A 15029-nucleotide genomic window follows, 5' to 3' on the forward strand; every position below is an offset into this window, starting at 1 on the left:
GTGCGTTTAGAGCTAATACCACGTCCTGACAAAGAGGAACTTTTTTTTTCCACAGGAAAGAGTTTCTTGACCTGATGGATAAGTATGGCTCTCACAGTGACACCAACTCTGCAAGAAGTTCTCCAACACAACTATTAACTGGTGAGAGATTGCTTCCTTTCCTGACATAGTCTTGTAGGACAGTCTTCATGCTTCTGTGGACTAGATGCCAGCACTGAAAACTCTGTTTGGGGGAAGGATGTGTTGGAGCAACAGAATGTCAGGCAAAACACGTGTTTACTTAGGACTTTAACATTTACTTTGTGGTCTAAATATTTAACTTGACTGGTTTCTGTGTCAGTTTCCCCAGCTCAAAAATAAATGTTCTATCCTCTACTTACAGCAATTTTAATTAATGAATAGTGTGAACCATGTTTGGTGTTTGTAGATGAAAGGTACCATGAGATTACGAAGTAATAAAAAATTGAGCTAGAATACCGTAAATTCTAATGCTCCTGGAACTGTTGCCTAGTGAGAATGTCTTTATACAGCATGGTCTTTAGGAAAGACAGTTGTGATGTTTTTTTCACCCAGTTTGAAAAAATCATCCCTTGCTATGAGTTAAAGAATTATTCCTGGAACCCCTGGCTCAATTCTTAGCTGCATAGACTTGAACTTTCTTTTGGTTGTCTGATTGCTTGTAGTTTTCTGCTTTCTAATATGAATTAGGCCCACAAGTTGAAACTTTGTGTTTTTTCCCAAATGTGTGGTTTACCTCTTTTTTTTTCCATCCTTTCTCTTCTTAAAGGAAAACCTGTAGACAGCCTTTCGTCTGGGTCGTCCTCAAGGTCACAGAGTCCTCAATTGCATCCAAAGGATATTATTACCACCATTAGCAGAAATAATTCTGTCCCTGCACCATCACCAAAGCTTCCAAAGTAATTCCTAAAGCTGATTGTAACTCTGTTGTGTGAGATGTAGAAAATGGTGTATTTAGGAATTGGTGTATTCAGGAAGATGTTGGATTGAACCTTGAAGTGTTCAAAATTAATTGTTTTTTAAATCCTCTAACATAATACCATTGATATTACAAACTTTTGGGCTTTGCAAGTAATTTTCTCCTCATTTTATCTAATTTATTTATTGTTTATGTGGTAAAAATTAGGTTGACTGTTGATCTCAATATCTTGTAACAAATTAACGCTTCCGGTTTACACTGTAGCTAGGTCATCCCTTGATTATATATAGTAGAGAAGTTTAGTCTTGCAAAATAACGTACTGGTTCATCTTGTAATTACCTGAAGTAATACCTGAAGTTGCTGATTTTGTAGTAAGCAGGCAGGATAGTGCTTGAACATAGAGATGATGCCATTTTATCTGTTTGTTACTGTGGTACATATTTGTGAGATCAACAAGATAGACAGCGTATACACTTGTGGGTCTCTAGTGAGCATCTACATCTGTGAAGTAACTCGACTTTTCTTTTTCTTTCTCTTCCTAGGGATAGTGCATTTCAGATTATCTCTGTTTGCAAAGGAACAAGCCTAGGTTTGAATATTGTTGGGGGAATTGACAGAAATGAAGGGCCTTTGGTATACATTCAAGAAATTATTCCTGGTGGTGACTGTCATAAGGTAGATAAAGCCCTTTCCTCTCCACACTGTTCAGTCCTCTGTATTTTTGCATTCGTTTTGTAGCTACTTTAGTATTATATACATACATACATTTATATTGTAAATACTAATTTCATTTGTGTTTGTTTTGTGATTCTCCTTGCTTTCTCCCTAGACAGAATTATCTCATTACACCACAGCATGGTTACATGGTAATGAAAATTATTCATGAGTTTGTGTGAGGTACATCGGGATCTTATTTCCCAATTTCCATAGTAGAAAGTAAGAAAGCAAAAAATTTTAGAGAGGTTACATGATACAAGCTAATCATCAAGGATGGGACAGACATACAGTTTGCATCTTTTTTTTTACAGGATCATAGAATCATTTAGGTTGGAAAAGACCTCTGAGATCATCTTTTCCAACCTTTAACCCACCACTGCCAAATCCACCATTAAACTGTATCACTAAACTATGTCACTACATCTACACGGCTTTTGTCACTAAGACATTCAAAAAATCGCTTTTCCCTTGGACTTAGTTTAGTTGAATCCTTGCAGTTGAAAAGTATTGTATAGGGAAATAATAATAATAAACTGATAATGCAGACTAATAAAACATATGAATCAGTACTGATGACTATTTTCATTTATGACAACTGCAATATGTAAAACAGGAGGTCTTGTAGGTTTTTTAAAAATGCATAAATAACAGCTGTCTGGTTCAAGTACACAGAATTGTTTATCCAAGTGTCTTCTTGTCATCCTGTTATTATGGTTTTTCTGATGTGTAGGTAAATCAATGTTTGCTATCTGCCAAGCAAGAGTGTACAACTTACTTTCACAACCAAAGATTTTTGCCCCAAAACCAGTCTTAAACCATTTGTGCCTGAATATTTGTAGATTAAGATTAATCTCAAAAGGCAGAGATTGGTAGAAAAAACGCAGTGTTTCTCCCAGACTTTTTAATGAATAAATGGTAATCATTCTTCTTTTGTTTTCTGCTGTTTTGTTATAGCTTTTAAAAATGTTTCAAATTGTAAATGTATATAATTTACAGTTTCTCATGCTTATAATTGATCAAGTGAGACCGAGCCATTAGTATGCAGTACATTCTAATATTAGCAATATTGGAGGTAATTTCCCCAGCTTGGTTAGGTATTTGAGAAACCTAACTACTGGGTGTATTTTAAATCTGTGCCACAAGAGGGCAGCATTGACATTGGTATCTTTTAGCAGGCTTTATGCAAGAGAAGTTGTAGATGCAGAGCTTTTTGTGATGGGAAATGTAGTAAAGTGCTATCATAGGCTGAAATAACAGAACTAAAATTTGATGTATTTTTGCATCAAATATGTAAAATCGTACTGGTCTTAAAAATATATTTCACTTACTTCCTACAAATCTTCCTCTGTACATAGTTTGTTTCACATGGTCAGATTGCTTCTATGAAACATTTCTTAAAAACTGAAGAACACAGACATATTATGTATAATTTCGTGTGTTTTACGTTACACAAATGTCATAACACTGTAACCATAGGTATGGGCAATGTGTAATATGTAGGTGAACAACATCATTTTCAGTTAAATTGTTAAGGCCTCTTTAAAATGTGAGTTAAAAAAGCTTTATACTACTGAAAAACGTACCCGAGCATATTTAAAGTCTTGTCTTATAGTTTCTGAGGCAGAAATGCAATATGTTACTGTGTTTGGTAGAAAGTTTGCAATGAATAATTCAACAGAAGCACAAAGTTGACAGTATTACTTCTGAGGTATTTTTGACCGGTGAATTCCTAGTAAATTAATCTGTTTTTCTCTTTAAGATGAACAGGGATAGTAAGTGCCTGAAAAGTCCTGTGTATAGCCAAGAACGTCTATTTCTTCAAAAACAAATTAATTCAGCTCTCAGCTGAGTTAATTAGCAAAGAAATCTCCTGTAGTCAGATGGGTTGGTACTCCTTGCTGAAAAAAATACTCTGTGTTTTCTTCTTTTTTAACAGAAGTATATCCCTGGGTCCAGATTTCTTGACACAATTTCACTGAGATCCATTCTGTCTGATGAAGCTTTTAAAATGATTGCTGTCATGCAGATTAAATGATTACAGTAAATTTAGAGAACAGAACATCTGCTTTAGTTTCTCACTTTAATAAAAAAAAATAAAAAACAAAAGAGTATCTGTTACGTGAGGCCTCAATCACGTTTTTTATTCAGGTGATGCCCAACTTTGTGGGGATGCAAGTTGATTTAAATGGAATTCTGTACCATCTTGGGAAAGTTCCTACCTTTAGAAAACTGAATTACATCCATTTACTTAGGACAATTTAATTTTAGTATTTATTAAATGAAAATCTAAACAACTAATTAGTTTTACTGAGTGAAGTGGTTGTTTTCCACTGTTAATTAAGGGGTACATAAGAAATCTGATATCAACTTGAGATACACAGTGTAAGCTGCTTTTAGGGTCCTGACATTTCCTATGTCATTAATAAGGAAGCCAATGGTAAGCTGTGTCCTTTTATCTTCTTCCATCGTTTGATCTGCTGTTTGTTTCTCAAAACTCCTTATGCAAAATGTGTAGCCATTCTCGATATCTCATATCTTAACAGTTCCAGAGTGCATGCTGTGATTGTATAGTTCTTCCTGCAGTGTTAGTTGTTAACACAAAGTCTGTGGTTTTGGGTTTTTGTTTGCTATGGCTTAGGATGGACGATTGCAACCTGGAGATCAACTAGTATCCATAAACAAAGAGTCAATGATTGGCGTCTCCTATGAAGAAGCAAAAAGTATAATCAACGGAGCAAAGATGAGGTATCTGTTACTACCAAACTGCTAATTCTAAAATGGGTTACTATACTATATTAATTATTGCATTAATGTGAAAATCCTTGTCATGGGGGCTTAGAGGATACACAAGGTATATTCATGTTTTGAAATAAAGAGTTGAAATACTGTGCCATATAAAAATACCCAAATGAACCTTTTAGCCCTTTAAAATTATGATATTTTAATTCCTTTTAAAATACATATATATATTTAAAAACACTGCTTACCTATTCTAATGATAGAGAATAGAACAACCTTTTAGAAAAATAGAAAAGAGTAATCCTTCACAGTGTCTGGGAAAATACAGTTTTTGCTCTAGTAATATGTACTTTTATAAACAGAATGCTATACTGTATGCTGCAAGATTTTTAATTCTAATTTTAGGTTTGAAAGTTTTTGGGAGATAGCTTTTATAAGACAAAAAAATATTCCCAGTTATTCAGAGAATCTGCCACGTCCTTCCAGTCTCTTAACATCTTCTGGAACATATGGAGGACAACAAGCTGCAGTCCTTAGTCCTCTTGCGTCTCCTGATGGGAAGCTTGTTTCAAAGTTCACTCCTAATGCTGTGAGTATTCTTATTGCTCATTAATATAAAGTGAGCAAATAGTTGAATAAAATAACAAGTTTCTTGTCAGCCAGAGTCAAAACAGGTGATTCTCAATTGTTTTTATATTCATACTCAAAATTCTTGCCCACTTCTCTTTCCCATCACAGCTATAAACATTGAAGAAGGCTGCCTAGGGGCTATGGTGTCTTCATCTGTCAAGTTCTTCAACCCCATCTAAGCTTTTGATAAGGCCCCAGTCTAAGTTTTTAATGGGATACCTTCTCACCATCATCACCCCCATGCCTTGCATTTTCTGCTAGGCTTGTTTGGATGTGTCCAGCCCTATTTTTCCCCCTAGACTTCCTTCCTTTCCCTCTCTTTTAGTTAATGTGTATTTCTAGTCTGGCTTGTGACCTACTTTAGAAAATGGTATGTTATGACTTCTGATTTTCTTTCATAGATGGAAACTGGAGTCAAAATGGAAGAGCGATCTCCAATTACTTCTGCAGAGAGCAGTCCTACTGATGTGTCAGTTCCTGGTAAATGCTGATTTAATTCCCTGTCACACTTCTGTTCTTCAATAATTGTCTTAACAGAAAATAGTACAGACTCCATAGGCTTCTAAAAAAAAGTAATATTGCACCATTTTTGTAGTACTAAATAAAGGATAAAGATCAATGGATTGTGCAGTAACTTCTGTCAGATGTAACAACAAACAGCTGAAACCAAACAAAAATGAATGATCACAACATTTGCTATACAGCAGTAATGATAACAGACTCAGTAGAAACCAGAGAATGAAGACTCACATATAGATCAAGATTAGGTTACCATAGAAACTGTCCTTTCTTGATTTGATGTAATTCTGTGGATATATACTGCTTGCATTTATTTTATTTTTTTTTTTTAATGAAGGATTTGGAAGGATAGAAATAACACGCAGACCTCTTTAAGACTTTTTCAATTAATAACAAATAGAATGCATATGTGTATATTTATATACGAGAGCCATGATATTCAAACTAAGACAGTAGTCCCTTTGATTATATCTTTTAATATATCTTATGAAAACAACACTAAGAAAAAATAAAGAGAGCTTCTAGAGTTTGGTCAGAACCAAATCTGAGCTTAACGGTTTTAATTCCTTTGGGAAACCAATATGCATCATATTTATAAACAGTGAAAATACAGATATAATCATGAGGTTCTCAAATAAAACAGTAATATAACTGATCCCGTTTTGTATTTCTATATGAAGACTTGAGCTATATTCTTTTTCTTTGGGCAACGTTAAGTAAGAATAACCTGTGCTCCTTGATGTCTGAGGGAAGACTGCTAAGGTGAAGGACAAACATACAGAATCTGATTCATCCTAGATATCGCTCCAGTGACTTTATTTAAATTGTACTTGGGCTTATTATGGTCCTAATTACATACCCTAATTCTAAATGAAACAGTCTCCATATTGCAAATCTGCCCAGTTTTCTTCCTTCCCTGAAGGGTGAGCTGACTGAATGTGAACTTCAGAAACTGGAAAGGTTGTATTATTGAATACAGCTGGCATTTAATGATCACACAGTTTTGTCATACTGATGATTAAAAACACAGTAATTAAAGGCACAAGAAAAAGTCTTATTTCTGAATATACGCAGAATAAGGCTCTTGATTAATATAATCCAATATGCAGGAGCGTCATTCTTTGTTGAAGAGACCAAGAGGCCATAGTTACTTTTTCTATTGAAATAACATAGCTAATAGAGTAGGAAGCAGAAATTCTTGCAGCTCCAGTGTGAAGTTTCTTGTCACTTTTCTTTTTGTTATAGCACGTCCTTAGCCAAAGCTGCCACTTCTCTCATGCAGCCCCTTTTCAAGGATAACCTTGAAAAATTGAAGTAGCTCTTAGATTTTTTCTAAATGCTCAGAGAAAAATCAGCACAGTTTTGAGAAATTCTTGCAGAAAACCATACACAAAGCTTTTTCATTCTGAGTTGAAAGAAAGTATGCCAATTCATCTGAGGTTCTAGCCCAATGTCTTCAGAATTTAATATAGCATGTGAGAGGTGTTAGTGTCAGAGATTTTCAAGATGTTTTCATTTATGTTTTTGGCATATAAAGAGGATGTAAATTACTTTGAGCTTGGAAACAGATATACTGTGAAATTTAAAAAAAAAAAATCTGTGTGATTCCTTCTGTTCCTTTGAAGAGGATCTCAATCTGCATGGTCTTGTAGTTTTCAAATGGTGTTTTTGCTTTGAGTACCTCTATAGTCCATTAATTGAATAAGTAACTGAGATCCAAATTAAGCTTATAAATAATGAATAGAGGCAAGTATTTTATTTTCTTCTGAAAAAAAAAAAAAAGGGCAATGAATTTCTTCTGTTTATACAGTGTAATATAATAATAAATGAATAAATAACATAAATTGATACTCAACGGTTTCCTTTGCCACTTGTCTGTGATCAAGGGCTTCCAAAGGCTGCTGTTTCTTGTGTTAGAAACATGGCAAAGCTGTGACTGCACTTTTCAACTTTCATTAGATCTAAGAAAAAAGAAAAAAAAAAGTGATTCTGAAATCTTGCACAGGGACTACTGCTAGCTTCTTTTTTCTCCTCAAACTAATCCTCTGTAAATGCTGGAAATGACATAGATTCACCATAATGCATTAATTAATGCAACTAGTTAAAATTCTGTAAAATCGTTGCATTTCTGATTGAAAGAATTGGACAGGAGGTGGTGAACACTTTGGATACAGAGCTTAACGGATGGTAGTCCTTGGAAAAGAGTTCCTCCCCAGGAAAACATGCAGAGGCGCCTGTTGGAATGCAGTCTAAAGTAATTCCACGCAGCCCTTAGTTGGCAACAGGTCATTTCCCTCTCTTTCACAGTGTTTTCCAGATTGCTAGATAGGCTTTTAGGAACTGTTGATTATGCTGAGGGTGTGTCTTGAAGGTCTCTCTTGAAACTCACAAGTGTGTTTCCCCTTCTGTTTCCAGAGTTACAGAGAGAAAAGAAAATACCACAAGTATAAGCCATATGCTCGATGCATCGCTTGAAGTTATTCCTGGTTTCTCTCTGCTAATTTGCTACTTGTCAGGTTTTGATGGACAATTTCAAATAAGTTTGTTATTGATACCTATATTTTTTTTTCTTATTAGCATTATTCCCTTTTTTAAAGAAAAAGTCAAGCTAAATATTAGTATTTATTGTGGCAAGTGGGTATTTAGCTGGCATCCATTTGAAGAACAGAGCTACAGAACAGATTTTTCAAAGCAAGCATTACAGCGGAATCATTATTTCATTTTTTTTTTTTTTTCTAGTCATTGCACCCAGCCAGAATGATTATGAGCTGCAAGGAAGGAAGACTTTCTTGAACTCTACTATTCGTCTCAAAGCAGAAAAGCTGGAGAGGGTAAACACTTCACATCTTTTTTTCCTTTCTCCCCCTTTGTGATATATTTAACATGTCTGGAGAATATTTCAAGGTTCAAACTTTAAGGTATAAACTACACAAGAAATTTCCTTTTTTGGTAGTTGTTTCAGGTTGTAGGCCAATTATTACATTTTATATATTGGGCAAATTACTGTTTTTGTTAATCTAATTACTGATTAACTCTTCTGGGAATCTGAACATCCCTCAGGATTTTTAAGGAAGTTATTAAGGACAAAGGATTTTGCTTATTACACTCATCAGTATTCAAGGTTAAATAATATCTGAACATCTCTCAATTAGAAAGAAAAGTCACAAAGAGTCTCTGGAATAAAAGTGTTGTCAGTGAGAGTGTACTATGATACAAAAGCTCTTTGAAGTGCAGCTCTTTAATTACTCCCCCATGTCCCTGCAGTCATTATCCATAGCCTTTTTTTTCTTTTTCCTCCAAAATAAGTTTTTTTCCTTCCAGGCATTGAATTATCTGGGGATTCAGCCCACAGTTGAACAGCAGCAAACCCTAAGGCAGCAACTTCAGAAAGATTCTAAAGGAACAGTGTCTTTTGGAGGTAATCATTTGCTAATTACCCTGAAAAATAGTGAAATGTACAGATATAGAAATGATAGATAATAACTGTTAATACATCTTCTGCCAGTATTGGGTTGCTATGGCAAATAAAACAATACTTTGGGGCAAAAGGTATTACTCTAGTTTATAAAATTAAACTTGGCATTCTGAAACTAAGTAATTGTAAATGTAATTACAAATTTAATTAACAGCAACCTTGAGAAATTTTGGGGGTGTGTGCTCACAAATTTCTGAATTTTTGCCATGAGAGTATTTGAATAGTGTGAGTTTTTTCAACAGACATGCTTTCTCCTTAAGAAAATATTTCATTAAAAATGTAAACAGTTTGCATTTTAAACAACTAAGTTGTTTATGTTTTAAGAAGAAGTCAGATGATCTTCTGTTAATAGTGGCTTTCAGTTTATTTGTAAATAATTGTAGAAGATAACTCTCTTGAAGTGTTCTTAAACTATTGTGTCCAAGTCAATATGTAAATACAGATAAAACACACTTTTTTTTTTCTTAATTATCAAATTATATTGTATTTAAACTTAGTAGAATGTAGCAACAGTTTAGAAAGGTAAGCTATGGGATTTTTTTCATGCTTATTTTCATTTATGTACATAATGCTCATAATGACTAAAATCAAGACCCCTTAAAATGTGGAGGCCCCTACTTTTTAGGATGGATACTGTACTACTTTTTAGGACAGGTACTGTATTTGTTGAAAAATATATATTTGGGATAGTATTGGTGATTAAAGTGACTTCTTGAAGTAACTAACCCGACTGACCATGTAACTTGTTCGGTTTGTGACAACCAAGAACCTTTCAGCTATTGTATGTGGAGAGACATTTGCATGGGGACCATCACAGTCTTTTTTCTAGCTAAACCTAGTTCTGATGGGAATGAGTTTTTTTCTGTTGGTTATGACAATTTTGGTAGGTGACATTAACAGTTTAAGAATATGTGTGTTAAACTGTGAGACATGGTAATTTCAATTTTCATGAAGTTTATGAAAAACAGCATCAAGCACTGGTTTAAGAAAAATAATTTCTTATACTAAACCATCTAAAAAGGCACTGGATTTTCAAGTATCTCACCAGTAGAGATGGTAGATCTTCCATCAGGTTTTATGTGGTGTACTAACTGATCTTTAAATTTCCACTTCTCTCTCATATCCTAGCAGTAAGTTTTCTTCTTTTATACATTCAAAATGAATAGCTATATTGATTAAAAATGCTGCAGTGTCTATATATAAAACTTTCTTACTCAGCATCAGTTTTACCAGGTCTCTCTATCAGGGGTTTAAAGGACTTGCAAATGTAAAGATGAACTGTGAACTAGCACAAAATTGCCCCTTTTTCCTGCACAGAGACTGTCTCCTCTAGGAAGATCAATCCACTGAGAAGACAGGTGTAAAACAGACGTGCAGGTCTCTCTTAATTTTTCACACAGACCTGCCAAATGTACAGCATCTCTAACCATGTACTTTGAGGTTGAACTTCATACCACCTTTTGTTTTCCTTTCTCCTTCACAACTGAAGAAGCATTTAATCCCAAGACCTGTTCTTAATTTTACCAGCTTTACCAAATGTTTCTATTCAGAGAAATGTGTCTGACAAAAATGCAAAAGGATTGTTTTCCTGTAGGAAGGTTAGGGAGGACAGACACCACATTTAATAAAGAGTAGGCCTTACACTGTGATATTAGCAGTTGTGTTGCATCTAGTGATGCTGCTACTAAACTGAACCTGCAGGCTAAACTGTTTTTTAGATTTCGTTGAAGTTTCAAGGAATCTGTTCTCCATGCAACTGAATGCAACAGATGATGGCCAAAATCCTGTAACATTTGGGATCAATGAAATTGCCAGTTTATTAAATGCACAGGTAAAATATGTGTTTATATAGTGTTTAATTGTTGGGAGGAGATTAGTGGAGAGCTTAATATATGTGAGATTATTCCAAAGCTTGGGCAGGTTTTTAGAACAGCTCTGTATCATGCTGTGCTTTAAGATAACCTAGTTTCTCTGAAGCTTTTTAAAGCAACCTACTTTGCAGAAAGCAATTCATGTAATTATGTTGTGAATCGTAAGTACGGACAGCAGTGATTTACCAAGGTTTCTTAAATCGAATGGGTATTGCTACTACCTGTGTGACTAATAAACAATTAGGGGGCCCATTGATGTGAACTACTGCTAGATGGAATATTGCTTTATTCTGGAGGTAACTTTTAAGAATGAATGCTGAAGTAGTCTATATGTAGCATAGGAATACTTGAATAAAATTACATATTATTAAATTAATTGAAGAAAACGGGGACCATTAATGTGTATTCTTGGTGGGTTTTGTTAATTGTGTTTAACAGGAAAAATAATTAATCCTTTGGAAGATAAGTTGGTCAGAATTTCCTTTAAAATTCTTAGTATTTTCAGTAATTTTTTCCAGAGCTTTAAATTATTTTAAAATTAAGATAATCTTCCCATTTTATTAACGAGACCTTTTAAGATTGGATGTAAAAGATATGGAAGATGTGGTTAGCACTAGATTCTAACCTGGCCTATTTCATTATGCACAGTTTGTAACCTGTGGTTCTTTGGAGGATGACATGGAAAAGCTTAAGAAAGAAAGGGATGAAGCTTTAAAAGAAATGAACAAATTAAAGGTAATGCTTAATTTCAACTTGTTTTAATTTATTTTAGAGACTAATTTTTGAGTGTACATATTGTGTGCTTTACTGTTTTTCTTTTGAATTTTATGTACAATATTTGATGAATAAATAAAAAGGCAGAGCAAACAGCCTTTGAAGCTCATATGCTCACAATGTATTTCTGGAAAACATGAATTATATATTTGTTATACTGAATACTAACACACGTTTTAATCTGATTCTCAGTAAGATGAGATTAAACAGACATTTCACCAAAGTGAATGTAGAGAAGTGACTGATTTGCATAGCAATTTTATTTAGAAATGTGTGATCCTAGTAACCAGAGTGTCTGAGCATATGCTAATGCTTTTGAAAGAAATTAACTGGAGGGTGAATTAATCTGTTTGCAAAATTATTACAGATTTTCACATACACTACAAAAGACGTAAAACCAAAAGCAATTAATATGTTTATTTTTACTTAAAACTTGGGTTACAACCATTCTCAAACCAATGATTACAACCATTGTACAACCACTTTTTTAAGAAATAAAAAATAAATCTTTAGAACTTCTGAGCTTCTGAAAGTGGTGCAGCCTGCAGCTGTGTAGCCTTAACTACAGGCTTCTGGTGGAAGTTGGCAAGTAAAAGTATGGTCAAACGTACAAACAGTATTGAACACTGTTGAACGTTTCTGACATGAATGTTAGGTTGTACAGCAATCTATTAAAGTCACAAAAAATATTCTGCACATTTACCAGGCTAGGTAACAAGAGACTTAGAGCATGTGTTTAATTTGTATTGCAGAAGTGTTCAATGAATAAACCTAGAATGCTAAAGAAACCTAAACAGCATATTATCTATGAACTCTGAAAAAACAGCTTTTAGAGATTAAAAATTGATTTTGTCCCAGGTATAGTAAAAACATTTTGATTATTATTTCCACCAGAACTTTTCAAATAAGTATGTTTGTGTTTATTCAACGTTATTAGCGGAGTGTGGCATGACCTAGAAACAGCAGTTGTAAGCAAGTTGGTAATACAAGCTCTCTCTTGCATAACTAGTTTGTTTTTTTTTTTACAGGAAGAATTGTCTGAATCTGTGAATTTACAGAAACAGTTAACAGAGGAGCTACAAATAGTCAAGCAAGTATGTTGAGCTTCTGTAAAATAAAATCTCTTTTTCTCAGTCTTGGCAAGAAGGAGGGAGGACTTCTTGCTCTCTGGATGTTTGTATAGACTGTACCTTCACATTGATTTCAACTCTGTGTTTCTTCTGCTACTACAAAGCTTTTGATTATAATTGCAGACTGTATATCCTAAAGTTTTTGAAGCAATGATACTTTTTTAATGAACTGAGTTAGGAACCATAGGAACCATAAGACAAGCTGGATCATGTTAGTTGGATATCAATGTAGTACCTTTCTCATCTGAAGTGTAAGTGTTCTTTAAGTGACTGCTGTTCTTAGGTGACAGTATGCCCAATCTGCAATCTTAAGTTTTGCTATTTTATATGTCAACCAGAAATTCAGGTATGAAATAATAGATACACCCGACAATGCTACCTGGTGTTTACCAGGAAAAAAATGGAAATAAGTGTTTTGTGAGAAATGAGTTCTTTCTGTCTCTATACCTGTCTATAATTGTGAGAAATCTGATTTTTTAATGAAATTTAACCTTCTTTTGTGTCTCCTAAAGCAAGTTTCCAATTATATTTAAGGCTTACTTTGTTTATAGCCCTAATTCAAAACCAAGTTTAGAATCCTGTTTCCTTCTATGAACATTCTCCTGTCAGCTCTTCTTCTGAGTTGGTCAGAGAGAAGAAATCTCCCTCATACTGCAGAACACATTCCTTGCAGGTTCCTCAAGGTGATCTGTTGCATCAGATGTTTTTGTAAAAATGCAAAATGTAATTTAAAAATCTTAATGTTTACTGTTATGTTAAAATTACTTTTACATTATGGCTCATACATGCGTTTTTTTGTTTAGCACCATTGTCATCTTTTACTCCACGAATATGAGAGAGCTACTTGAAAGCTTTCTCTATTAATATTGTGGTGTTGCCCTCTACACTGTGAAACACCAATGAAAAAAATAGATAATTTTTTGGATAAAATTGAACTGGAAGTATGTTACAGTAGTGTACCTCATGTTTCCATTCACTACTGAGTGTTCAGTCTATCACTCCAGACTAGAGTTGATGTTCAGTCTATCAGTCTAAACTAAAGCTAGTAAAAGGTAAAAACCTGAAAATGCAAACAATTTGGACATCGGGTCCTCCACATAAGGTGTTCAATTCACACACCTGCTCTTACTGGGAAGGTAGACTTAACAGAAACGGTTCGTTTTAATTGGAAGCAATACCTATTTTCTACCTCATGAGGTCCTCCTACTTTAATTTTTCTGTCAAGTACTGTCATGCGATTGTGAAGGTCAGCTTTGCAGGGAACAATACAGACCTCCAGATTTTCTATTGAGTGTTTTAAGTAAATGCTGTTGAAAACATTCCAGATAGTGAAATAGAGAAACAATAAGTTATGTGTAGGTTCAGCAGTGCTTTAGTCTGAGACCTATCTTAGGAGGTAAGAGCAGGCTTTTGATTGAAATTGTAGTTCTGTTTATACTTTACATATTTTCTAGTATTTTATATATGTGTGTTTGCAGTTCAGAACCAATGCTGACACTGAGATCTATGGTAATAGATTTTAAATTTAGATTTAAACTTGAGATACTTATCCACATATAACCATAAAGACAGAAAGACTGCACATAACCTTCTGAAATATTATGAGTGTGATGTCTCTAAGGTGGTTTTATTTCAGGAGAAATAACAAGAAAATTTGTTTTGTGAAAAGTCAAGGTGAAAAAAGCATGAGTGACTTTTTTCTTGATGTACTAACTAAATCGACCTCTCAGCCTTCTTGCTGCTGGTCTGGAAGAAGCCATGACCCGAATGCTGCCTTTTTCTTGCATATCTATTAAAAATATATCCTCACTGTTGGCGTTAGTAGTACAGTGGAAACTTTCAGCACTGCAAATCAGTTGAGTCAGCATTAAAGTTATGACTTTTTCTAGGCATAGCTGTTTGGGGGCTATTTTACGAAAGACTGTGCAACTTGCTCAGCTGTGTAAGTAGCCATTTCAGGATTTCTTTTCTTCTATTCTCTAGTATGCTGTTAGTTCAGGAGGCAAAGAGAGCTTAGTGTCAATTCAAAGAAGAAAGCATCTGTAAATTGAAGAGAACTCAAGAATGGATGAAATAGGATACTTTGAGGATTTCCTGCTTCAGCTCAAGTTAGTGAAATGAGTTAACAGGACATTACTGAGAGCTAATGGCCCATTTCAAAGTAAAGAAATACAGTTTATGGGCTTAAGGTCTTCTGAAATCAGTACAATTTAAACTTTTAATTCATTACTTTCCT

The 15029-nt window shown here is 34.3% G+C and overlaps 1 protein-coding gene across 4 annotated transcripts in view; it reads left to right on the forward strand.

The window, feature by feature from the left end:
* The window catches only part of STXBP4 (syntaxin binding protein 4), a 70653-nt gene that overhangs the window by 13927 nt on the left and 41697 nt on the right, over window positions 1-15029 (forward strand). For all 4 annotated transcript variants that reach the window (XM_035342747.1, XM_035342748.1, XM_035342750.1 and 1 more), the window contains 11 exons: window positions 56-141; window positions 788-917; window positions 1481-1613; window positions 4294-4400; window positions 4800-4983; window positions 5426-5504; window positions 8283-8374; window positions 8865-8961; window positions 10737-10849; window positions 11538-11624; window positions 12692-12757. In XM_035342747.1, coding sequence (XP_035198638.1) covers window positions 56-141; window positions 788-917; window positions 1481-1613; window positions 4294-4400; window positions 4800-4983; window positions 5426-5504; window positions 8283-8374; window positions 8865-8961; window positions 10737-10849; window positions 11538-11624; window positions 12692-12757 — 1174 coding nt within the window. The remainder of the gene's footprint in view (window positions 1-55; window positions 142-787; window positions 918-1480; window positions 1614-4293; window positions 4401-4799; window positions 4984-5425; window positions 5505-8282; window positions 8375-8864; window positions 8962-10736; window positions 10850-11537; window positions 11625-12691; window positions 12758-15029) is intronic.

Source organism: Oxyura jamaicensis, chromosome 18 (genome assembly GCF_011077185.1).
Source record: "Oxyura jamaicensis isolate SHBP4307 breed ruddy duck chromosome 18, BPBGC_Ojam_1.0, whole genome shotgun sequence".
Lineage (NCBI taxonomy): Eukaryota > Metazoa > Chordata > Aves > Anseriformes > Anatidae > Oxyura > Oxyura jamaicensis.